The 23,439-nt window shown below is 69.6% G+C and overlaps 1 protein-coding gene across 1 annotated transcript; it reads right to left on the reverse strand.

Moving 5' to 3' along the window:
• Positions 1-12: 12 nt before the first annotated feature.
• Positions 13-23,072, reverse strand: CHLRE_12g532350v5 (uncharacterized protein). The gene is made up of 25 exons (XM_043068587.1): positions 22,261-23,072; positions 21,934-22,068; positions 21,549-21,672; positions 21,281-21,400; positions 20,211-20,609; positions 19,777-19,988; positions 19,459-19,506; positions 18,771-19,242; positions 18,374-18,537; positions 18,161-18,256; positions 17,812-18,004; positions 17,529-17,668; positions 17,032-17,361; positions 9,114-16,869; positions 7,769-8,991; positions 7,431-7,547; positions 6,944-7,152; positions 6,628-6,775; positions 6,016-6,414; positions 5,713-5,817; positions 5,302-5,499; positions 4,822-5,054; positions 4,203-4,463; positions 3,827-3,941; positions 13-3,583 (listed from the first exon to the last, which is right to left on the reverse strand). The coding sequence occupies exons 1-25, from the start codon at positions 22,585-22,587 to the stop codon at positions 1,427-1,429; spliced, it is 15,681 nt and encodes a 5,226-aa protein (XP_042918682.1). The 5' UTR covers positions 22,588-23,072; the 3' UTR covers positions 13-1,426.
• Positions 23,073-23,439: the final 367 nt, after the last annotated feature.

A 23,439-nucleotide genomic window follows, 5' to 3' on the forward strand; every position in this document is an offset into this window, starting at 1 on the left:
TTATCAGATGTTGCGGTCCATTGTTTACATAGACACTCCGTGCTTACATGCCACCGGGGGGAATCCGAAAAGCAATAGATGCAGGTAACCGTTCCCCCGGCCTGCCCCCGACTGACAACTCGACAGTGATGCCACTCATCATTCCCACCGACCTGGTATGCCATGCCAGAACTGCAGAGTGTTGCAATTCACTCGGTTGGCGCTCCCATGCCACGTGTGCAGTCGGCCTCAATAGGCCATTACATATGGACAAGGTGGGCTGAGCCCACACCACCAACCGTCTCGTTCCTCCAGAAATGAACATTGAAATGCACATCTTGAGCACATCGCATTAGACTGCCACTGTGCAAATGCCTACCTACGACCAGAGCCGACACACGGCCTCGCTACCGCATCGCGCGAGCACCTGCTGCTGTCCTATGCACCCTACTGCGGCACAGCACGCAGGCTCGTGCGCTAATCGGGGTGACGCGGCTCTCACACCACAGAATCCGATGTACCCTGTCGCTACCCACCTGCCCGTCGCTTGCGCTACCGGCAAGCCGGCTTCCATTGCAACTGTCTAGGCCATCGAGCCCAGGGATTATAACCTGTGACGAGCCTGGAGGACACACCCGGCTCGGTCCGAATCACACAAGGCGATCACCTGCACTTCATGCATGCACGTGGGTGTGATACCACCTGCAATTCAATCTGCACCCACGTAAGGTCACCATCAAGGTACACCAACCTCGTAACCCACATAAATAACTCACGGCCGAAACCTCTCTCTGCGTCTTCAGCACTCCCCTGGCGGCTCTTCACTCGAAGCAATGTGCCCACGCGAGGCACGCACGCATCTCGCTCGCAGCGTAGACCGTTTAGAAGGACATATACCCCGACCACGCAGCATACATACACACACACACACACACACACACACACACACACATGCACACAACGCACGCACGTCTCAATGCTGGTGGACGCAAGCCCCGTGCATGATTGCGAGAACTGCAGTGCGGCACTATCGGCACGGTCCTCGCACTACATGCACACCGAACATGCAGCGACCAGTCCCGACAGGCCCAGCAGCACACAGCCCATCACTGACTCGGAGACCCCAATACCGCACAACCACACAACGGCGCCCAACAGGGCCTTGACTCATTTCATCTCCGGCTAAAAAGCACGACCACACAGCCGCGCTCAGCACGGGCCTTGACTCATTGCATCTCCGATAACACGACAAGAAAAAAGTGGTTTTCCCTCGCAAGGAAAAAGTGGGGTACGCCCACGCCACGTCTCCCGTCTGAGGCCGCAAGCGTCTACCTCATCTCCCGGACAAATCTCACACGCAACTGCCACACTCGCGTTGCCTCGCCCAACTGACTGCATGACTAGCCGCTCGGCTGGCCAGCCGGCATGGCAGTATCAGCAGCCCACGCTAGCGGGGCGTCGCTGGCGCCGGGGAGCGCGGCGGCAGGGGCGAGGACGCGTGCTGCGATCGGCCCCGCTGTTCCCCATCCCGCTCCGCGCCAGCCTCCGGTGCAGTGCTGCCAGTGGTGGCTGCCCCAGCATAGCTAAACGCCGCCCCTGCGCCCGACATGGAGCTCAGACGGCTGGGCAACTGATGGGAGCCGCCGCCGGCGCTGCCGGTGCTGGCGCCGCCTGCACCGTGGGCGCCGGAGCCGGAGAGCAGCGCTGCCAGGTGGCGGCCCGCGGCGCCGCGGTTTGAGCCGCCGCCGCCACCATTGCCGCTGGCGCCTCGCTGGTTACCTGTGCCGCCCACCGCGCCACTGGCGGAGCCGCCGCCACCTGACACGCCGCCAGCCGACTCGCCGCCGCCGCCGGGCGGGAAGACGCTACCGAAGGCAGCTGCCGGGAGCACCGCGTCCACCTGGCTGCCGCTCGCGCTGGCGCGGGTCGGCGTGGTGGCGGCCGCGGGGCTGGACGCGGAGGCCGGCGCCGCGCCGTCGGCTGACCCTGTGCCGTAAGGCCGCACCGCCTGCGGCGGCAGCGACGAGCGTGGTGTCAGCGACGGCGACGACGTCCGCTCGCCGGCGGCTGGAAAGCCGCCACTGCCCGCGCCATGGGCCCGCGCCAATGGGCTGCCCATGCCGTAGCCCTCCGCTGCTCCGGCCAGGCTGCGCCGCCGCCCGGGCCCTGTCGTCAGCATCAGCGGCGAGCCGGGGCGGCTGCTGCCGTCACCTCCCATCCGGGGCGCCGGCAGCAACGTCAGCGAGGATGCGCTGCCGCCGCCACCGCCACCGCCGCCGCCGCTGTGCACGCTGGCAGCGCCTGAGGCATTCCCCGGCGTCGTGGCCAGGATGAGGCCCGAGTACGGCAGCGCACGGCGGCTGTGGCCGCCACCGCGGCTGCGGCCGCCGCGGCCACGGCCATGGCTGGACCGGTCGCCACTGCTAGGCCCGGCGCCACCGGCGCTGCTAACGGCACCGTCAGTGTGCGTGCCGCCGGACTCGGCGTTACTCATGCTGGGCTCGGCTGCGCTGCCGCCGCCGCTAGGGCTGTGGGCGGCGCTGCCGCTGGCGGCGGCGCCGCGGCGGTGCTGCCGGTGCGCGTGCGGCGACGTGCCGCCGGACGCGCCCGCCGCCGCCGAGGCCGACACCACGGCGGCGGTGTACGCCGGGTGCATTCCCAGCAGCGACTTGCGGCGGCGGCGGCGCAACACCGCCTCCCGCAGGTCCCGCAGTCCCAGGAAGCCGCCGCTGCCGCCGGAGCGGTGGCTGCGGCCGCCGCTAGACGCGATGCTGCGCGCACCCTCGCCGTCGCTGTTGGCGCCGCTCTGCGCACCCGCGCTGCCCGCCATGCCGCCCCGCAGCGAACCGTCGCCGCCCACGCGCGGCGTGCCTGGCGCCGCCAACAACAGCGCATCGTCTGCCGTCATCCGCCGCCTGCCTCCGCTGGGCAGCGTGCCGGCGAAGGACGTGTTGCCGGTGGTGCCGGAGGCGGAGCCGACGCCCGCGCCACCGCCGGCCATGGTGGTGCCGCTGCCGCCGCCGTTGCTGCCCGCAGCCGCCGCCACGGCGGCGCGCGCCGCGATGGCCTCCGCCGCCAGCAGCATCGCGCTGTCCTGCCGCCGCGGCAGCACCGGCTGGATGGTGGACAACAGCATGGACGAGGCGTTGCTGGTGCGCCGCTGCGCGCCCGCCACCTGCCCCTGCGAGCCGCTGACTGGATGGGCGCCGGCGCCGGCGGCGCCAGCGGCGGCGCCAGCGGCGCCGCCGGCGCCGCCGCCGGCGTCGGGCGAGCCCAGGCCCAGCAGCGCCGACAGCGTGCCGGACTGCAGCCGGCCGCTGCCGCCGCCCAGGCGCGACACGGCCTTGGCCAGGCGCGGCAGCAGCTCGCCGGACACACGCGACGACATGGACATGACGGAGGGCGAGTGGATGGGGGCGGAGGCGAGGCCGCCGCTGCTGGCTCCGCCGCCCAGGCCGCCGGTGGCGACGGACAGGCCGCCCAGGGTGCTGGCGCGCGAGCGCATGAGGCGCTTGGAGGCCAGGCGGGGGCCGCTGGCCAGTGCGCGGCTGCGGTCCACCTTGCGTAGCAGGTCGATCTTGATGCGCATCAGCCGCACAAACACCTGCGGGGAGGTACCGTATGGCAGGAAAGTGGGTTTGGGCCGGGTGAGGTAACGGGAATGAGGCCGGGGCGAGGGCCGCGCTCGACCACACTCGCTGCAGGTGCGCGACCCGCCATCAGCTGCCATGTGCCCTCAAGCCGAGCTCTGCGCTGCCCCTCCCTGCCTCAGGCGGCGAGCCCAATCGGTCATTGTTGAACCCCTGCCGGCCTCAGGCCCCGAGCCCCAGCGGCCCCCGCGCCCCACCCGCAGCGTGATGACCATGCGAAGCAGGTCTACGAAGTTGCTGGTCTTGAGGAAGCCCTCCAGTTGCGCGTTGTCGATGAAGTTGTCCAGCACCACCGCAATCACCAGGTTCAGCCTGATGGGTTGGGCAAACAGTGCAAGGAGCAACAGGTCAGCCGGCGCGTCCAGAATGTGTGCGCGGGCGTGCAGTACTGCAGTGCGGCGCGAGGAGGGAAGGAAGGTGGGCCAGACGCCAACACCTCGGGCGGCTGAGCCAGCTCAGACATGCGATCCCAGGGCAGCGATCCCAGCTTCGTGCCTGCCGTGTGGACACGCCACGCCGCCACGCCAGAAAAACCCCAAACTCGCTTGCGCCCCTCCATCCCACGCCCCTCACATGATGAAGGTGGCCAGCAGCACGAAGCTGCAGAAGAAGAACGCCGCGCCCAGCGCCGCCGCGCCCGTGTCGCACTGGTACTGGTTGCCGTTGCAGCCCATGCCCTGGGCCATCAGGTCGCCCCAGCCATCGGCGCTGAACAGCCGGAACTGGGTGGCCATGGCGGCGCCGATGTCGTTGTAGTCGGCGATGGAGCCGGGGTTGTCGAAGGGGCTGCCGTAGCCACCATACATGTTGATGCCGATGATGGCGTATATGTACCTGCGGAGTGCGGGGTGCGGGGGTTGAGGATGGGGGTTGGAGGCGCAAGGGGTGGGTGGTGCGGTCCGTGCGGTGCGGTGCCGGTGACGCTAGCAGGGGGGAGGAGGGGGAGGGGCTGCGGCACGCATTCTCGGGGTCGACAGCGCCGCGCCAAGAACCCGCCTCCCTGTGATGCTAGCCCGGCCGCAGCCACTACCCCCAAGCCCCCATATCCCTTCTTGCAACTCTCCATTCATGGAACTCCACGATTATTGGGGGGGGGGGGGGTTACATTCATGATTAATTAAGGGAGGGTGACTATCCGCCCTAGCTCCCATGCTGCAAACAACTCCTCCCACACACCCACAGCCTCACTCACATTATGAGCAGCAGCAGCGAGCCCACGTTGCCGATGGCGGGTAGCGAGCTGATGAGCGTGTTGAACAACGTGCGCAGGCCCTTGGCGCCGCGTATGAGCTTGAACATGCGGCACACGCGCAGCAGTCGCATGGCTGTCACGATGCCGGTGGCGGCATTGTGGGAGGTGAAGGTGGCCACGATGTCGGGTATGGACACCAGCACGATAAACAGGTCCAGCTTGTTCCAGTTGTCCTGCGGCCAGGCGGGCAGGCGGGCAGGGGGGAATGAAGGGATGCGAGCCTGTGTTTGCGCGGTGCCTGTGTTCTGGGCGGGTGTGAGTGGGCACCGTAGGCCACAGCCGAGCACGTATCACTTCGGACCACTACCAGCACAGCAGCAGCTGCTCATCGGATGATCAGACGGCTCCGCCCTAGCAGCAGCACCTCAACCCGCACGCCTCCTTGCCCCACCCCTCCCCCTCCCCCGCCTCCGCCCTTACCCGCCAGTACTTGGGCCAGCCCAGCGCCGTGATCTTCACGGCCGCCTCGACGGCGAAGATGAGCGTGCACGCCACGTTCACCATGCCCAGCGCCACATCGTAGTCGCGGCTGCTTCCGTCGTACACGGCGGCCATGGCCGCTATGTTGATGCAGATGGTGGCCAGCACCATCTGGTCAAACCAGCGGTGAGAGCCGGTCTGCGAACGAGGGGTGGAGAACAGTGGTGCAAAGAATGGGGGGTGGGCTGCGGGCCGTGTGGGAGGTGAACTGTTGTGGGGGGTTGAGGTGAAAGGGGTGGAGAGGTTGAGGCTGTGTGGTGGAGAGGAGTGTGAGAGGTGGGCGGGTGGTGCGTGAGCAGGTGAGGGCTTGGGGTGGGGGACGAAACGCGCACGCGCGGGGTCGACGCTCACCGCCCAGGCGCAGCGGCGCAGCCAGCCGGAGTCGGGCGGGCAGCCGCCCTTCCACACGTCCTTGCCCACCCGCTCGAACTTGAAGATCTTCATGTACTCCTTGGCCTGCGGGTGGTCGGAGGTGCGTGTGTTGCGTGTGGAGCTGAGTACCGTACTGGTAAACGTGACCGGCGGGGCCAACGGTAACGCGGGGCTGCACTCAGGCCGGACGCTTGGACACCGCTCGCCTGCTCTGCGTGCCACATCGTGCCGACACCCCACGTGCCCCCTCCCGCCTCCCGCCTGCCCCTTCCGCGGCCCCACCTGTTTGGTGACCAGCAGGTCTCCCTCCTCCTCCACCAGGCGCGTGTAGTGGTCGATGATGACGGACACAAGCACGTTGACCCAGAAGAAGGAGCCCAGGAACACGAACGCGATGACGTACAGCCCCATCCAGGGCGCCGCGTTCAGCTGCGGCACCTCGTCGTACCCCACCGCGTCCATGCAGCTCCACGCCACCTCCATGAAGCCGTCCAGCGTCACCACCGTGAACAGCGTCAGCAGCGCGCGCCCCAGGTGGTCGAAGTTGCGCATGGGCGGCCCCCACCAGCGCGCCGCGGTGGAGCCGGGGCCGTCGTCGCACACGTCGTCTTCGGAGCAGGTGAACTCCACGCCCTCCACGCATTCGCTGCGGCTGGACACCAGCGTGCCGTTGATGACGACCTGCGAGGGGCAGGGCAGGGCCGGGCCGGGCAGGGCGGCGCCGGGGAGGTGAGCCCGGGGCTGGTGTGGCGCTCGTGCTGGGGGAGGGGGGTATGTACGGCCGTGCAGGAGTATGTAGGCAACTCCCCAACGCGGCTTAGCGTACTGTGGTGAACACTCATTGCCTTCAGACGGCACCCCAGGCCAAGCAGCCAGCACACAGGCGGCGCGCACCTGGTTGCAGATGCTGAAGCGGCCGGCGAAGAGCTGCACGCCCAGGATGCCGAAGATGGCGAACATGAACGCACCGAACGCCACCACCTCCGCCAGCGTCGGCAGCGACCGGATCAGCGTCTCCACAACTAGCCGCATGCCGCGCCACCTGCGCCACCGCCACCACACCAAATGCGAGCGCGAGTTCTTCAAGTGCGAGCAGGAGTGAGCGTGATGCATTGTGATGCGTGGAACAAAGCAGCAGGTGCGGTAGTCACACAGCGCCGCCGCATGCCGTATCCTCTGTGAGCGTGGTGTGGGCGATGTGCCTGCTCACCTCTTCACCAGCCGCAGCGGCCGCAGCGCGCGCACCAACCGCACCGCCTTGAGCGCGCCTGCGCCGGCGCCGCTGATGCCCACGCTGAGCAGGGAGGTGAGCACGATGAACCCGTCCAGCACGTCCCAGCCGTTGCGCAGGTAGGCGTGCGGGTGCAGCACCACGCCCTTGGCCACCAGCTTGATGCACATCTCCAGCGTGAAGATGGACTGCGGGTGGCGGTGGGGACGGGGGCGAGGGCAGTGCAGGTTAACTGAAGGTAGGAAAGTGGTGTTTACGTGATAGTGATAGAGCAACGCTGGGTAGCAGCAATGGCAGGTGCACAGGGGAGCGGTGAGGGGGCTCCGTTTCGGTGTGGTCCCAGCATCCCGGGACGAGCAGGGTCGTCCTGCCGGTGCCGCACACGCAGCATGCCGTACTGCAAAACACAGCCCCCCACCCCACCCCACCCCTCCCCACCCTGCTGGCCGGCTGGCTGGCTGCTCACCGTGAATATGATGTCCAGTATTGCGACGGCGTGCCCCAATGGTGAGCTCTTGTCCAGACGGGGCGTGTCGATGGCGAGGGTGGCGGAGGAGGCCAGGATGACCACCAGCATGACGTTCTGCGGAGCGAGGAGTGAGGGCGGTGGTGGCGCCGCCGCCGGTAAGGGGCAGATCATGTAAGCGGGACACAATGGAAGCATAAGCTGGGCCCGAGTCCCACTTCTGGCCGTCGCTGTACCCGCCGGACTCCCACGTATTCATGTATACTTGTCACTGGGTTCCGTATGGTGGAATTAGCCCCCCCCCCCAACACACTTGACGCCCCCCCCCCACCACTCACGTCGAACCACCGGTGGTTGATGAGCACCGCCGCCGCGATGCGCAGCGGGTGGTAGGGCCGCAGCGCGAAGAATGCCGAGTACCGCAGGTACGGCGCCTCGTCCTCCTGGTCGTCGAACAGGTCGCTGCCGTACTCGCCGCCGTCGACCGCGTCGTCGTACCCCTCCTCCTCGTCGCCGCCGCCCACGCCGTCGCCGCCGCCGTGCTTGCCGTACTCGCCCATCTGGTCCCGCTCCTCGTCCGCCAGCGCCACGTCATCATCCTCGTCCAGCCCGCCATCGTCGTGGTGGTGCTGGTGGTGGTGGTGGCTCGGGTGGAGGCGCACGCTCAGCAGCGCGCCCGCCGCGTCCTCCACGTCTGTCAACCCGCCGCCCAAGCCGTCGCCCAGCTCGTCGTCATCGTCGTCGTGGCCGCGGCCGCGGCCGGGGTTGCTGGGGTCCACCAGCCGCGGCTCGTGCTGCGGGCTGCCGCTGCTGCCAAGGTAGGGCGGCAGCGGCGGCAGCGGCGGCGGCGCGGAGGCGGCGGCGGCGGCGTCCTTGGCGCCGGACGGCTCGGGGCCGGTGCTGACGCGTGCGACAAGGCGGCGGCGCGCAATGCTCGAGTCCTCGGCGTGGGACCGCATGGCGCCTGTGATGTCCAGATCGCTGTGGTCGGTGGCGGCGGGGCTGTCGGCGGCGGGTGCGCCAGCTGAGCCGCCGCCGCCGCCGCCGCCACCACGGCCGCTGGCGCTTCCGATGGCAGCGGCGCTGCCGCCGCCACCTAGCGCTAGCAGGTCCGGCAACTGCGGCGCGCTCAGCGGCAGCGGCGGGGCCGCGACACCAGGCATGCCGAGAGCGCCGCGGCGGAGGGGCGACGTGGGCGCGCCGGTGCCGGCAGTGCTGCCGCGGCGGCTGCTGCTCCCAGGTGTGCTGATGCGGCCGCCGCTAAGAAGCCGTGCGGCCGCGGCCGCGGCCACCATCACGAAGCTGGTGGACCGTGACGCGCCGCCGACGATGCCACCGCCGGCAGCGTGCGCGGCGGCAGCGGCAGCGGTGGGGCTGGTGAGCACGCCGTACGACGAATCGCCGCGAGCCTGGCCCACCGAGTTGGCGTTAAGCTGTGCGGCGCTGCCGCGGCGGCGGCGGGTGTTTTGGCGGGAGACCTGGCGCGAGGCTGGGGCCATGGGCACCCGCTGGCGAGTGGCGCTGAGGATGGGGTCACGCCCCACGGCCAGTTGCATGGGCGCTGTGGGAGGGGTTGGATGGATGGTGTTAACTTGCAGGACGTACAGTACGTCAGCACATACCTCATCGCGACAGGACTGTGCCCCCACGGAAAGCTTCTTACAGGCGCCGTGCACAACTCACCATAAAGAGCTGCCTCCATCTCCGCCGCGTCGCGCGGCCCGCCGGCGGCACGTGCGCGCGCCACGTCCCTGGGCGTCCACGTGTCGGTGGCCACGGCAGCAGTACGCCGGCCCGGGCTCAGCGTGCGGCTGCCATGGCTGGTGTAGTGGTCCCGGTCGGTCCGGCGGCGGCTGCTGACGGTGCGAAGCGGTGGCGGACGGCGGCTGCCAGCGCCCGGGGGTGCGTTGCCGCGGCGGCCGGGGCCGCCGCCACCGCCGGCGCCACCGGTGTTGCCCGGTGCGCTGACGCGCGGGGTGCTGGTCGTGCCCGTGCCCTGGCCGCTGCCCAAACCTCCGTAGCCGCTGTAGCCGCTGTTATTTGTGCCGTACATGCTGTTGTTGCCGTAGCCGCTGTTGCCGTACGAGCTGTACGCTGCAGGAGCGCCACCGCCGGGAAGCGGCCCCGCGCTCGCGGCGCCGGTGTTTGCCAGCGGCCCCAGCGGGGAGCCGCCGCGTGGCGAGCGCGGCGCATCGTGTGCGGAGCCCGGGCCCTGTCGGTGTCCGCCGTGGCCGTCCAGGACCTGGAGCCGAGGCGGCAGGAAGCCGCGCCGGGGTCCGGTGGCGGCGGCGGCGGCGGCGGCTGCACTGCTGCTGCCGGTGATGCCGCCGCTGCCGTAGATGCTGCCGCCGCTGCTGTGGACGGCGTGCTCAGCAAAGCCGCCGCCGCCGGCCGCCGCTCCTGCTGAACGGTCCTTGGCCGTCGAGCCGAAGCCCGGGGCGGAGCCCATGGCGGCACTTGCCTGCATAGCTGCGGCGCCCGGGCCCGGCACCGCGGTGACGGAGTGGGCGGGCGGCGTGATGGTGAGGTCGGTGTTGAAGCCGCTCAGGCGGGTGAAGGGCGTGGCGATGGGCGAGCCGCCGCTGGCGAGCCCGGGCGAGTCAAGGGTCGCCGGCGCGGCGACGGACCCGGGCACAGAAGTGCGGGAGAGGTGCGGTGCTGGCGAGCCGCCGCCGGGAAGGCTGTCTGACTCGTCGTCGACACGGCTCTCGCAGACCGGGCCCGGCGCGCCACCCCGCCGTGCAGCCGCGGGCCCCGGGCCCTCCTGCGGTTGCTGCACTTGTGCCGGCGGCTCTGCCCCTGCGGCCTCGGTCCTGCGGCGCAGTGCGGACACCAGCAGGCCGCGAAGCAGGTGCTGCACGGCCGCGCTGCGGGCGGAGGCGCCGCCAGCGGCAGCGCCTCCTTCTCCAGTGGCAGGGCCATGCGGCAGCGGCAGGCGCGCCACACGCTCGGCCCAGCCCCTAGCGCCGCCGCCAGCAGCGGGTGCTGCAGTAGGACCAGCGCCGGAGACAGGAACGCCCGCTGCTGCTGGGCCGCGCAGCTCAGCAGTTGTGTTTACGCCGGCATGGGTCCCGCTGGCCAGCGGACCGCCAGTTTCATGGGACGCCGACGCACTAGCAATGCCTAGGCTGCTAGCGGCACCGTCCTGCGCTCCGCCCGCGCCAATGCCGGCATGCTGTGTGGCGGCCGGCGGCATGGGCAGCAGCACGGTGCCGAAGCTGCTCACGCTGCTGGCCAGCGACCCGTGCGGCGGCACCCCCGTCGAGTAGGCAGGGCTATGCAAGCTGCCGCCGCCATGAGCGCTCGCGCTTGCACTCAAGAGCGCGCTCCCTCGCATGCTGATGCGAGCTGTGCCCAGCGCCCTTGCGCACGTGCCGCTGTCGCTTGCGGTTGCTCCTTCCGTGCCGGGAGGCGCCGGTGCCAGCTGCACCGCCCCCGCAGTTACAATGTTCACATCCAAGGTCTCCCCGTCCACACCATCAATGGCGCCGACCCCGGCGGCGGTGGCGCCGACGCTCCGCTGGCCATGACCACTGCTGCCACTACCCGGCTGCCGCGGCAGCACCGAAGCCAATGCAACCTCGGTGGCCTCAGCCACAGGGCCGCTCGGTTGCGATGGCGAAGGCTGGCGCACGAAGTGTCTTGCCTGCTGGTTGTGCTGCTGCTCGCCGGGCAAGGAAGCAACTGATGGCGAGGCGGGAGCGAGCCCCGAGGGCGCCTCCAGCTCTGCACGCAACATTCCCTCCACCCGCACCGACAGCGAGGCCGTGGGCGGCAGCCCAGGCACCGGCGGCTTGCCACCGCGAGCCCGCAGCGGCGACTCCGCTGAGTCTGCGGCTCCTCGGCGCGCCGCTAGAGCGGTAGCAGCCGCTGCCATGAGTGCCATGGCCCGCAACTTCTCCGCGGGCGGCGCGGCTGTGGCTTCGTGGCCGTTGGTGGGCGCTGCCCCCGCGCCAGTGCCTGCGCCTTCCGCGGCGCCGCCCCGTGGCGCAGGCGCCTCCCAGGCCGGCGGCCCAGTTTCGGGGCTCCTGCCGGATAGGCTCTTGGCGAATGGAGACGGCGCTAGCGCAGAGGGGGAGAGCTGCGAGGCTGGTGCCATTCCGGAGCCGCTGCCCTGTTGTGCTTCGTGCCCTGCTGCTGCACCGGCGCCACCTGCCGAATGGCCGCGAGCTGCAGCGCCATTGATTGTGGCCCCATCTCGCGATGGGCCACCGCCGCCCGCAAGCACTGCCGCGACCGCTGCAGCGGTCCTGCCGCCGTTGCCAGCGACACCACCGGATGCCGCGTTCAATGCCGCAGCTGCCACTTCGGCCTCCAGCATAAGCAGTAGCTGGTCGCTGGGCAGCGGTGTGGGGTCAGTGGCAGCAGTGGCAGCGGAACGGCCCGAGGGCGACTTGCTATAAAAGCCGGTGCTGTCGACGCCGACGACGCCGCTGCCACCACCCTCCTGCGCCTGCCGCAGCGCCGCCAGCTGGCCCGCCACTGCGGCCGCCGCCGCCAGCTGGGACGCGGGCGGTATGGACTGCACGCTTGCGGTCCGGCTGCCTCCGCCTTGCCCTTCTGCACCACCTCCTGCCGCAGCGACAGCCGCTTCAGCAGGCAGCAGCATGGAAAGCATCGGCAGCTGGCGACTGGTGTGGCTTGTCCGGCTGCTGCCCGCCGACACGCGCGCCAGCGGGTTGCCGAAGAGCGCCACAGGGAAGAGGTCACCGCCGAAAAAGTCGCGCTCCTCAACACCGGTCAGCCTCTCAGGCTCCAGCTCCGGCCCAGCTTCAAAGAACGGGTTGATAGTGGTGACGGCTTCGCCAGCTACGCTGGCGGCGCCGCGGTGCGGCTGTGCGACGCCCGGCAACGTTGTGCCGGCGGGCCCAGAGGCTGACGCGGCGCCGGCTGGATGCTCCTCCTCAACCGTCGCCTCCGCCGCCCAGGGCTGCTGGCCATGGAAGCGGTTCAAGGCTGCGGCCAGGTCGTGCAGCGCTGCCGTGCTGGGCGTGCGGGCGCCGTGCGAGCTGGCGCCGGAGCCGGGCGTGGCCGCAGCCTCCGCCGCTGCGGCTGCGGCTGTAGCATACGCTGCAGCGCGCTCGCCTTCATCGCCATGGGGGCGGTGGGCTGCGGTGACGGCAGCGGCGGCGGCCGCCTGGCGGCGCAGCGAGCTGCCGCCGCGCAACAGGACACCCTGCCCCGCGCCGAAGCTGGAGGCCGAAGAGGGCGCGAGGCTGGGCGGGCCCGAGACGCGCGAGCCGGCCGTGCCGACGTTCGAGGCCGGCGTGCCGCGCGTCCCACCGGTTAGCACCGACGTGGCGTGCCCCTGCGCGTGGGCGGGGTTGTGCCGATGGGCAGGCGTGGCGCCCGCCGGCACGGGGATGACCAGAGGCGGAGGAGGCACCAGCGGCGGCGGTCGCGGCGGTCCGGGAGCATCTTGGCCACTGACACGAGGGCCATCGCCTTCGTCGACTCCGCCCGCCCCACTGCGACCGCGGCCTGCCGGCGCCGTCCCATGGCCCAGGTGCAGCTCCGCGGCTGCCGCAGCCGCGACCGCCGCCATGACGCCGGCATCGTCGGGGTTGTCGGGCAGGGTCCGGGAGCGCCGGAAGAAGTTGCCGCTTTGCTCGCCGAACACGTGATGCAGCGCCAGCGCTTGCCGCCTGTGCTCGGCCGCGTCTGCCACCGCCGCTGCGTCCGTTACCCCCGGCCCGATTCCGCCGGCGCTGCTTTGCCTGACGCCGGCGCCGCCATTCCCGTACGCCGGCTGAATCTCGGGCACGCGGTCTGAAACGAACTGCTGGTCACGCAACGCCTCTGTCGCCGACATGGCACCCACTGCGCCGGACGCCGGTGCCGGCGCCAACGGCATCCGCAGCTGCGCTGATGAGGATGGCTTGGCCGACGACGAAGTACCAGCGGTGACGCGCCGGCTGGGGCCCATGCGCGACGGCGACGCCCCGCGGCTAGGGCTGTAGTCCGACCCGCTGTGCGAATGGCGCCGCAGCAGGCTGCGCCGCCGGCCGCTGCGGCTGCGTGACAGGAGCCTGTCCGCCACCACCCCCACACCCGCACCGGCGCCCCCGCCCGACACGGAGGTCTCCACTTCCCCAGAGGCATGGCGGCCGGCGGCCGGCCCCCCGCCCAGCTCGCTCCAGAAGCGCGGCGAGCGCGGCGTCGGTTCCGGTGCGCCCGCTGCGCCGCTTCCGCTGGCATGCGCGGAGGCTGCATCCAAGCTGTCGCCGCGTGTGCTGTCGCTGGTACGGCCGTCCGCTAGGCCGCTGCCTGAGTACTGGGCGCCACCTCGCCCTAGCCCCTCGATACTGCTCGTCCCGGCCGCTGACTCTAGGCTGTAGCGCACCGGCTCCTCGCCACCCGACATGCCATCGCCCGTGCGCCCCGACACCGTCCGCCCGTTGTCGGTCCGCCCGGAGAGCGTCCGGTCGTTGTCGGTCCGCCCGGAGACTGTGCGGTCGTTGTCCGTTCGCCCGGAGACTGTGCGGCCGTTGTGCGGGTGCCCGGTCCCCCCCGACAGGATGCGCTCGCCGTCTTCGAGCGGCGCCTCGCCCAGCCGGCTGTGCACGTGGCCCCCGCCCCGCCCTGCCCTGGAGCGCTGCGCGCCGCTGCCGCGGCCCGCCCCCGCCACCAGCCCCAGGCTCTCCAGCCTCGCCACCGCCGCCTTGAGCACCAGCAGCGGCTCCGTAGCGTAATCGGCCGCAGCCGGGTGGCCACCACCACGGGCGGCGCCGCCACCATCTGCGCGCATGGCAAAGCTGCTGCCGGCTAGCACATAGCCCCGACCTGCAGCCCCGGCCACGGTCACGGAGGGCTGCAGGGCTTTGCCTGAGCCGCCGCCGCCGGCTGCGGAAATACCGAAGCCGCTGCCGCCGTCCACGGGGCTGCCGTTGAGCAGAGCGCCCACGCCGAGCATCACCCGCACGTTCTCAAGCGTGTCTGGGTCCTGCGAGGGCATCGAGTGCCGCCGCTGGAAGCTGCGGCGCAAGTGCTGCGTCAGCGCGGCATTGGCCTCGTCAGCCGCAGACGTCCCGGCCATGCCGAGGCCGAGGGGCGGCCGCTGCAGCAGCGCACGACTCGCATTCGCTGAGGCAGCAGCGTCCGCACCGCCGCCGCTGGCGATGGCAGGCCCGGTAGCAAAGGAGTCCCCGCCTGCAAGACTCGTGGCCTCCACGCCGGCCTGCCCAGCAGCAGCAGCAGCAGCCGCGGCTTCTGCCGCCGCGGCGCCGGCGGCAGCTCCGCGGCTGCCGGTGCGCGGCAGGCTGCCTGCCGCCACCAGCTGCCCCGGGCCCGGCAAGTGCCTGTCCCGTGAGATGGCCCGCAGCAGCAACCGGCGCTGCCGAGTGCCCTCGCTAAACCTCAGCTGCTCGGTGACGGGGTCCGGGCCGCTGTCCTCGCAACCGGCACCCGCGTCGTGGCCGTACCCACTGCCCGGGTCCGCTAGCCCTGCCGCTGCTCCAGCTGCTGCCGCTGCATGGCTGCCCGCTGCATTAGCAGAGGCCTCACGCGTCAGCCGCCGCTGCATGGACGGCAACGTTGGAAGGATGTTGCTGCTGCTGGCATCTCTCCCGCGTGACACCACCCGCGACATCGCCGCCGCCACCGACGCGCCGCCGCCGCAAGAAGCCGCATGTCCGCCCACAGACGACCCTGGCGCTGCAGCTGCCGCCCCCGCGTCATCTCCACCCTGCGCCCCGGCTGCAGTTTCCGCAATCGTGTGCAGCAACGACGATGACGCCGCCTCACTCGCTCGCCGTTGCAGTGAGTTCTGTTGCGAGAAGGCGCCCGTGCCCCCGCCGCCTCCGCATCCGCCACCGCCCGTCCCACTCGGCCCCGTACCCGGCGCCGCGAAGGGCGACGGCTTCGCCGAGGTCAGGGAGTTGGCGCGCAGCGCAACCTGGCTGTCATGCAGCCACGCCTGCAGCCGGTGCCGCACGTAGGCGTCGTCCATGATCTGCTGCTGCCGCGCCGCCGCCGCAGCCGCCGCCCGCAGCGCGTCCGTGCTAGGCACCAGCATAGCCCAGCTGTCCTGACGCACTGGCACGGGCGCGCGGCCCATGCGGCTGGGGCCGGGGCCGGCGGGGCCGCCGGCGGCGGCATTCAGATAACCACCCGGGGACTGCGCGCCGTGCGGCGAGGCTCCGCCGGCGCTGACGCGGCGGCTGCCATCCGCCCCAGGAGTGCTGCGGCGTGCGCCCAGGCCATAGGGGCCGTGCGGCGTGGCTGCGCCGTAGGGCGAAGGCGGCGGCGGCGGCAGATCTACCTTGACACGCGCGCCATGCCAGCGCTCCCCGCGCTCACCACGGTCTCCCGCCAGGATGCCCGGGTTGGAGGCGCGCGGGCTGACGCCGCCGGAGCGCATGCCGCCCAGCACCTTGCTCCGCACCGCGTGCGACAGCCGCTCCAGCAGCCCCACCACGCCGCTGGTGCCGCTGTGCCGCTCCGTGAGCGGCAGCGGCGCGCTGGCCTGCGCCGAGCCCAGCCCGCTGCGCGCCGCGGAGCCGCCCGAGGTGCGGCCGCCATCCTCCGGCCCAAGCCCCGTCAACGCGCGCCGGCTGGGACCGCCGCTAACGGGCCCCGGGCCAACCGCCGTGGCGTCGTCGTACTCCGACAGATCCTCCATCTCGTCCAGCCCGCCGCCGTACCCGCCGCCAACCGCCATCGCCGCCGACGCCGCCTCGAAGGGCGACGGCGCCGGCGACGGCGCCGCCGCCGGCGTGCGGCCGCTACCGCCGCGGCGGGAGGATCGGTAGGTGCCTGCCGAGGTGCGGTCGCCGGTGCCCACACGGCTCATGGCGCTGGTGCGCTCGCGCTCGCCGGTGCCGGCACGGCTGACGCCGCGCGTGCGCTCCGCAGTCCCCGCGCGCGAGTAGGCGCTGCTGCGCTCGCCCGTGCCCACACGCGACACCGCGCCGCTGCCGCCGCCCGCCTTGCGCTCGGCCGTCCCGGCGCGGCTGACGCCCGCCGTGCGGGGGCGGCTGCCCGTGCTCTGCCGCTCCGCCGTCATGGAACGGCTCAGCTTTGGCGTCGCCCTGCCGCCGCGCGCCGCGCGCTCCTCTGGCCCAGAGCTTATGCCGCCCTCGCCGTCACTGCGTACCAGCACTGCCACGCCCAGCTCGCCCGCCGCCACGACGGCGGCAGCCGCCGCCGGCAGCCCCGCCAGCGCGTGACTGGGCACCCGGTCCTCGGGCATGGTGGGCAGGTCCTGCACTAGCTCCTGGATAGCCGCGGTGTGGCGGCGCAACGTGCTGCCGCGCTTCATTGCCGGCACGCCGCCGCCGCCGCCGCCGCCCGCGCCGGCACTGGCCTGGCTGGCGGACAGCGAGGCCTGCTGCAGCGCGCGGCGGTTGAGCAGGTGCGGCGCTGTGAAGGAGGTGTCGCGGTTGATGTAGTCGGGGTCGTGGGACAGGCGCGCGTCGCACTCGCGGACGATGTTGTTCACCTGCAGGGTAGGGCAGGAGGAAAGGAGCACGGAGAGTACTAGAGTAACGCCCAGCCCCCCAGCAGGCAAGCGACGCGCGCGGTTTCGCGACCCAGCACACCGGGATGAAGAAGTCGCCGCCGGGCCCTGTACACTGGCCCAAGCACCCTGCGCCCTGCGCACCTCATCTTCTTTCATGCCGTGTGTGACGCCCATCATAATCAGCCAGCGCTTCATGATGCGCACACTGGCCGGGTCCAGCCGCTCGCTCACGCGCTCACGCACACGCAGCTGCAGCGCGTTGGCGGGCCGCCGCCGGTTGCCACCGTAGGCGCTGCCCGCGGCGGCGCCGCCGCCCCGGGGCGTCGCGGCGCCGCTGCCCCCCACGCCGCGGTGCCGTAGCCCGCTGCGGTTGGCATTGGAGCCGATGCTGACGCCAGAGGAGGGCCCGTCGACGCCGGCAAAGCTAGGTTCGACCTTCTCCACGTCGTCCACAACCTCTTCCTCGTCGGACTGCGGGAGTTGCGGCATGGGTTCGTGGAGGGGGTGTCACCAGCATGGCTTCGGACGAGCCAGGCGCACGGTGGACTCTGCGACCAATTTCGGCCTGCAGGCCACAACATGCGGCGTCACGCCACCACGGAGGCACGACCCACACGCACGCATCGGCACAATCGCACCTGAAAGGAGGTGATTAGAATGGCTAGGAACAGCGTGAGCAGAATAAAGTTGCCGATGATGACCCAGGCAATGAAGAACAGCACCGAGGCGTTGCCGCCGCCGCGCATGCCGTTCCACGTGATGCGCACCCAGTCGTCGCCTGTAGATCGGGTTACATAGATTGGGTTGCAGACGGCTTCGACGCGCATACCGTACACGGTAGCGAGTTTGTGCACACGCAGGTGGCCTTTACACGGCCTAGCCTTTGCGGGCAGCAGCGGCATGTGTAGCGCAGATGCTTACACGTCAGGATCTGGAACACGGTGTAGGCTGATGACCACATGCTGTTGAAGTTGGAGCGGCTCTTGAGCGGCCACAGTGGGTTGGCCTCGGGAGTGAAGCTCCACAGCCCGCCGAACTGTTGGAAGCCCAGCACCGCGAACACGAACACGAACAGCGCCAGCAGCAGGATGAAGTCGCGCAGCGTGTAAAAGCCCTGCGGTCAGGTGGGACGTGCGTGTCAGTGTTGGGTTGGAGGTGCTTGTTGGTGTTGATGTGTTGATGCGAGCGAGAGAGGGGCAAGGTGAGACGATGTGGAGGTGCACAGCGGCAACACTGGTAGGGTCGGGAGCACCTGCTCCAACGCACTTACCCGCAGCACCATGCGCAGCAGGCGGTGCAGCCCCTTGATGCGGCGCAGCAGCTTGAGCGAGCGCAGCACGCGCAGCACACGCATCGTCCGGAACGCCTGCGCCAGTACAGCCGGGGCTGCCAGTTACAACATTGCAAGACCGTACGCCAACTGCCAACCCTTTTCACGGCGCGTGCCCCACCCTGCCCACGCTGCAAGCCCCCCGCTGCCCACCTGCGTGCCGGTCTTGCTGCCGCCTGTGGCCACCACGATGAGGTCAGCGATGGACACGGCCACGATGAAGCCGTCCAGGATGTTCCAGGCGTCGGTCCAGTAGCGGATGAAGCCCATGGCCACGTGCTTGAGCACCAGCTCCGCGATGAAGATGTACGTCAGCACTGAGGAGCAGTGGGGCGCAGCAGGTCACAAACTCCGGCTTTGTGACACATACAACTGCTGGGGCTAAGGTGTTCCTACTATAACCGAATGGTGCGAGGCGGGGTACAAGCGCCTGCTGGTTGTGCACCGCTGTCCACGCCAACTCGGTGCCGCCACACCCCCGCCACAACCCCGCCACAACCCCGCCACAACCTCGCCCAGCCGCCCCCGGGAAGTGCGTACGGGGGCTTACCCATGTTGATGAGGTCGATGACCGCAAGCCACTGCTTGCTCATGCCGTAGTGCTCCATGCCAAGCGCCGCCGTGTTGACGATGATGAGCGCCGTCATGCCGTTGTTGAACCAGGCGCTGCTCACGACCTTCAGACAGCGCCGGCGCCACGGCGGCAGCGTCACGCGGTGCACGGGCTGCATGTAGCGCAGCTTGAAGTTGTACAGCCCGCGCGACACGGCCGCGCACAGCGCCTCCCAGCGCGCGTCCAGCCGGTCCAGGGCCGACGCCACGGAGCGCACGCCGCGCCAGCAGGCCACGGACAAGGCGGAGCGGGGCCGGCCGCCGGGCGTGCTGGCGCCGCTGGCGAAGGCCGACACGGTGCCGTTGGGGTCGGCCGGCGCGGTGCCGTCGCCGCTCATACGAAGGTCGGCGGTCTCCTCCAGCATCAGGTTGGCGCGTGTGACGCTGCGGCTGGGCGGCTGGCTCACGGCCTGGAGCAGGGTGGAGGGAGCCGGGGGAGTTCGGGGGCGAGAATGCGGGGGCGGGAATGCTCCGCGAGGAGGACGTGGAGACAGCACGTGCCGCCAAGACAGGCGCTGCTCGGAATCCTGCAAGCTCCGGCCGTCCTAAGCCCAACCGGGCGGCCGCACGCAGCATGCTCTGGCGTGCCTCCCCATACACATGCCTACGGCCTCCATGCCCCTCACCTTGTCCGCCAGTTGCGCGAACTTGGAACTCATGATGGCCACCAACAGCTGCAGGACACAGGCGGCAAGGGGTTGATGATGGGAGGTGAGCAAAGCGCCATGAGAAACGAGGCAGGGCGGTCTAAGGATTGGCAGCGCTCCTGCAGTCCTGCGGCATGTGCCGAGACGGCTGTGCGCTTGCTGCCTAGGCCCGCCTCAGGGAGGCCGATGGGCCTACAACTACCGACACCTCCGTGTACCCAACCCCGTCGTGGAGCCCAAGCCAGCCCCTCGCGCTCCTCCCGCTCCCAGCCGCCGCCCTCAGCCTCCCGCTCTCACCTGCATGGTGAAGAAGGCTCCGAACATGACCAGCGCGTAGAAGAACAGCACCGGCACCGGCGGCCCGTTGGCGTACCACTGCGGGTACAGCTGCGACTCGCTCCAGGCGTCCAGCGTCATGACCGCAAAGATGTTGAAGGTGGCAACGCCGAAGTTGTCAAAGCCCGCGTAGCCAAAATTGGGGTTGCCCCAATCGCCGCCGCACGTCACGTCTGTGGGCCGCCGCATCAACGTGATGTGAGGGGTGAGGGTTTGGCTACCGGCTGACGGTAGCCGTTAACAGTACTTTGCTCTGCGGTCTGCATCGCCAACGCTCCCAGCCAACAGCGGCCGCGCCACATCCACCAAGAGAGCCGCAGCATGCCGAACCCCTGAAGCCCCGCCCATTCCGCTTCATTGGCACGTGCTTGCCCCACTCCCACGCCCGCACTCACTGTAGCCCTCCCAGGTGTCGTCACACACGTAGGCACCCGACACCCCAGACTCCGAGCACGGCTGGTTCTCCAGGCCCGGCACCACCACCAGCCACTGCGGCAGCACCTCGCTCCCGTTCAGCGCCACAGGCGGCGGCGCCAACGGCGGCGCAGCCGGCGGCACACCGCCATACCCGTCCGCCTCGCCGCCGCCGGCCGCCGCTGCTGCCATCGCCACCAGCGCGTACGCTGCATCGAGGGAGGTGGCGTTGACCACGGCGGAGCAGCGGTGGTGGAGGGCGCCCATGAACAGGTTGAGGCCGATGATGCCGAACACGAAGAACACCCACACCAGCAGGAACAGCACATCCATCAGCAGCGGCACCAGCTCCAGCAGGCACTGCACCAGCAGCCGCAGGCCTGTGGGGCACGGGGTGAAAGGGTAAGGCTGGCTGAGGGCACAGAGTGGAGTGTCTATGCGAACACGCCAGAAGCTGCCCTGGTGTGCCTGTCAAACCACGCCGCACAACTCCCGGTCGTAACTCCTGTATCTGCTGCTGTTTCCACGGCTCTGTGCGCCAGCCTGCTGGATGTCAGCCACGGGCTAGGCGCCACAGGCGATTTGTCGTGTGCCGCCGCCCGTTCCACGCGCGCCGTCGTCCGTGGGCAGCCCCGGCTGCAGCGCCCCCAGGGCGGCGCCCGGCGCCGGGTGCGGCCACGCTGCGGGCGGCCGCAGAGGACTTCGCGCCCCTGACACCACCAGCTTCAACGGCAGCATTCACGGCAGCTCTGCGCGCCGTCCCAAGCAGCGCGCCACCACAAGGCCTGCCACCGGCTGGCTGGTCGCTTCCCTTGCTACGACATATGCAGCTGCTGTGCCTCTTGAGCCCTCCCGAGTGGAAGCCCATGCATCGAGCCACAAGAAGCTGCGTCCATTTCCTGCGAACCGTCCCTCTCCCTGCTTCGTCGCCAACGCTGTGACCTTCACTGGCTTCGGACCCTGGCTCCAGTCCTCCCACCCAGTCCTTGACTCTTGGGACTTTCTGGGCCCGGGCACATAACCCCCCCCTTAAGTGGCCAAGCTGCCGCACCTGGGATTGCTTTAAGCGCCCTCAGCGGCCGCATCGCCCGCAGCGCCCTCAGCCCGTTGATGCCGCCGCCGTTGGCCGCAGGCAGGAACACCAGGTACCCACACGCGGTGGACAGCAGGTCTGCGACGTCACCAACACAACACAAACGCATCAGCGCTGCGCCGCGCATTCGGCGGCTGTGTCCATTGGCACCGAGGCGGACCGTCCACTGCGCCCGTCCTGCAACCGCGCCTTGCGCTGCCGCCAGCTGCCTGCACCCCGCGCGCACCTATCCAGTTCCAGCCGTCGTGCAGGTAGGCGTATGGCCCCAGCACGAAGCAGTGCGCCACGGCCTGCATGAGGATCTCCACTGTGAAGCAGACCGTGAAGACCGTGTCCAGCACAAAGAGCGCCTGCAGGGTAGCGGTAGGGAGCCACACGGTCTGGTAAGGCGTGGAAGGGAGGCTTCCCTATTGCTGTTGCAGGCTGGGTGGGCAAGGGGCGTGCGCCCTGCCCCCTAGCGGTACGGTACTCCCGGAATGATGGTCGTCAGCGCCCCCGCCCGCCGCTGCCATGCTGGTACTGCGGCACTCGGGCCAACGTCTCATGGTGGGCATCACTGCCCCTCACAACCGTCGAGCAGCGCCACTGCTTGTCAAGCCAGCAGCCCTCACCCGCGCAAAGGTGCTGTCCGCGCAGCCCCCGCTGCCGGCGCACGGAGGCTGGATGGCCATGGTCACGCAGTTGCAGAACACCAGGAAGAGCACCAGTCGACCGAAGCCCGGCATTCCCACGATGCACTGAAGCACCTGTTTTCAGGTGAGGACGCGGCGACACGTTAGCTGCATGTGTGTGGAGCCTTGCCCCACCGCAGCCGGGGCGTCACGACCGTATTTGGTACTAGCGCGGAGTGCGTGGCGAGTCCCTCGCAGGGGTGAGCACCACGTGGGTGAGCACCCCCCGTAGGAAACCCCCGAGTCAGTCCAGGTCACCGGACTGACCTTTCGAAACAGGTTGTCCGGCGACCAGATGTAGAAAGACGCATCATTTTTGTTTATGCGCCTCCACCAGTCCCGCAACTCCTGCTTCCAACTGGAGTCATCCTCCTCGCCTTTTCCCGCCTGCGCGCTGATGCCGACCCCCATATTGACGAGTGCCAGTTGGTGACCGAGGTCGCGGTTGCCGACCGACTGTGTCGGCAACGCTGGCGACGAACGCCGGTGGAAGTCTGCGGCTGCATCGCCCTCCCCTGTCCTTTGGGCCAGTTGGGGGCCTGGCTCGGGGGCATCGCCACCAGCCTTTTCCTTGGCTTCCTCCTCCTTCTCCATCGGCATCACAAGTCCTCCATACAATCCTTTCCTCCTCGCCGCTGACCGCAAGCACTGCCACTCAGGCCCGAAGGCCTGTTATCAGTAAAAATCATACGTTCATCATGATTCGCTGGCTTAAAGCACAAAGAGAGACGGTGTGGTCAACCATGTCCTTCTTGCCGGTTCTTGACAGAATACCGCACGTTGTGGCGCTTTATAGCAAGGTATTATGTAATGTGAACATTAGCAATTCGGTCGTGTCTACTAGCGATATCTCGACTTCCAGCATGGCGTGCCGCAGCGGGCGCAAACCCGCCGTGGGCTCACTGTCAGGGATGGGGGCGATTTGATGGCCCGCCGCAGGCGGGCGAAAATTTTTTGAGATTTCCGCACGCATGGGTTGCAGAAATATTTCGCATCAGGCGCCTGCAATATCGCACAGCGACTTTCGCACATCCATGGAAATCGAATCCTCAACTTTTTCCTCAACGCTTGCGAGTAATTGACTTAAGGCGTAATGCTCAGAACGCTTAAGTGCAGCTGAATATGCAAGTAGCTCGGCTTAGGGGTAAGGGCCCGTCAGCATGACCGGGGCCTGCGCAGGGGCTGGCGATACCCGGCAACGCGGTTTGGCACCACGGGCGCTGCGTAGGCCTCCGTGCAGCAGCGTAGACTGTTATGGTTGGCAGCTGCAGGCAGGAAACACAACTAACGGCAAAATTAGCGGCACCTGCGGCTGCCGGGGGCTGCCGGGGCCTGGTGGCGCCGCAGCCCCCGGCGGTGGCGTGGACATCCCGCGGCGGCGGCAGCAGGCAGGGAGTGCAGCCAGCGGCCGCATCAGCACCACCTGCAGTTGGCGGGGCGTGGTGG

The sequence above is a fragment of the Chlamydomonas reinhardtii genome, chromosome 12 (assembly GCF_000002595.2).
Source record: "Chlamydomonas reinhardtii strain CC-503 cw92 mt+ chromosome 12, whole genome shotgun sequence".
Classification (NCBI taxonomy): domain Eukaryota; kingdom Viridiplantae; phylum Chlorophyta; class Chlorophyceae; order Chlamydomonadales; family Chlamydomonadaceae; genus Chlamydomonas; species Chlamydomonas reinhardtii.

Bases quoted from the DNA above. Each gene is read 5' to 3' on its own strand.
- CHLRE_12g532350v5 (XM_043068587.1), bottom strand. From the start codon at position 22,587: ATGGAGAAGGAGGAGGAAGCCAAGGAAAAGGCTGGTGGCGATGCCCCC. The intron at 21,401-21,548 runs GTGCGCGCGGGG...GTGACGTCGCAG, and splicing joins CGACGGCTGGAACTGGATAG to ACCTGCTGTCCACCGCGTGT. The intron at 4,464-4,821 runs GTGAGTGAGGCT...CGCACTCCGCAG, and splicing joins TCGCTGCTGCTGCTCATAAT to GTACATATACGCCATCATCG.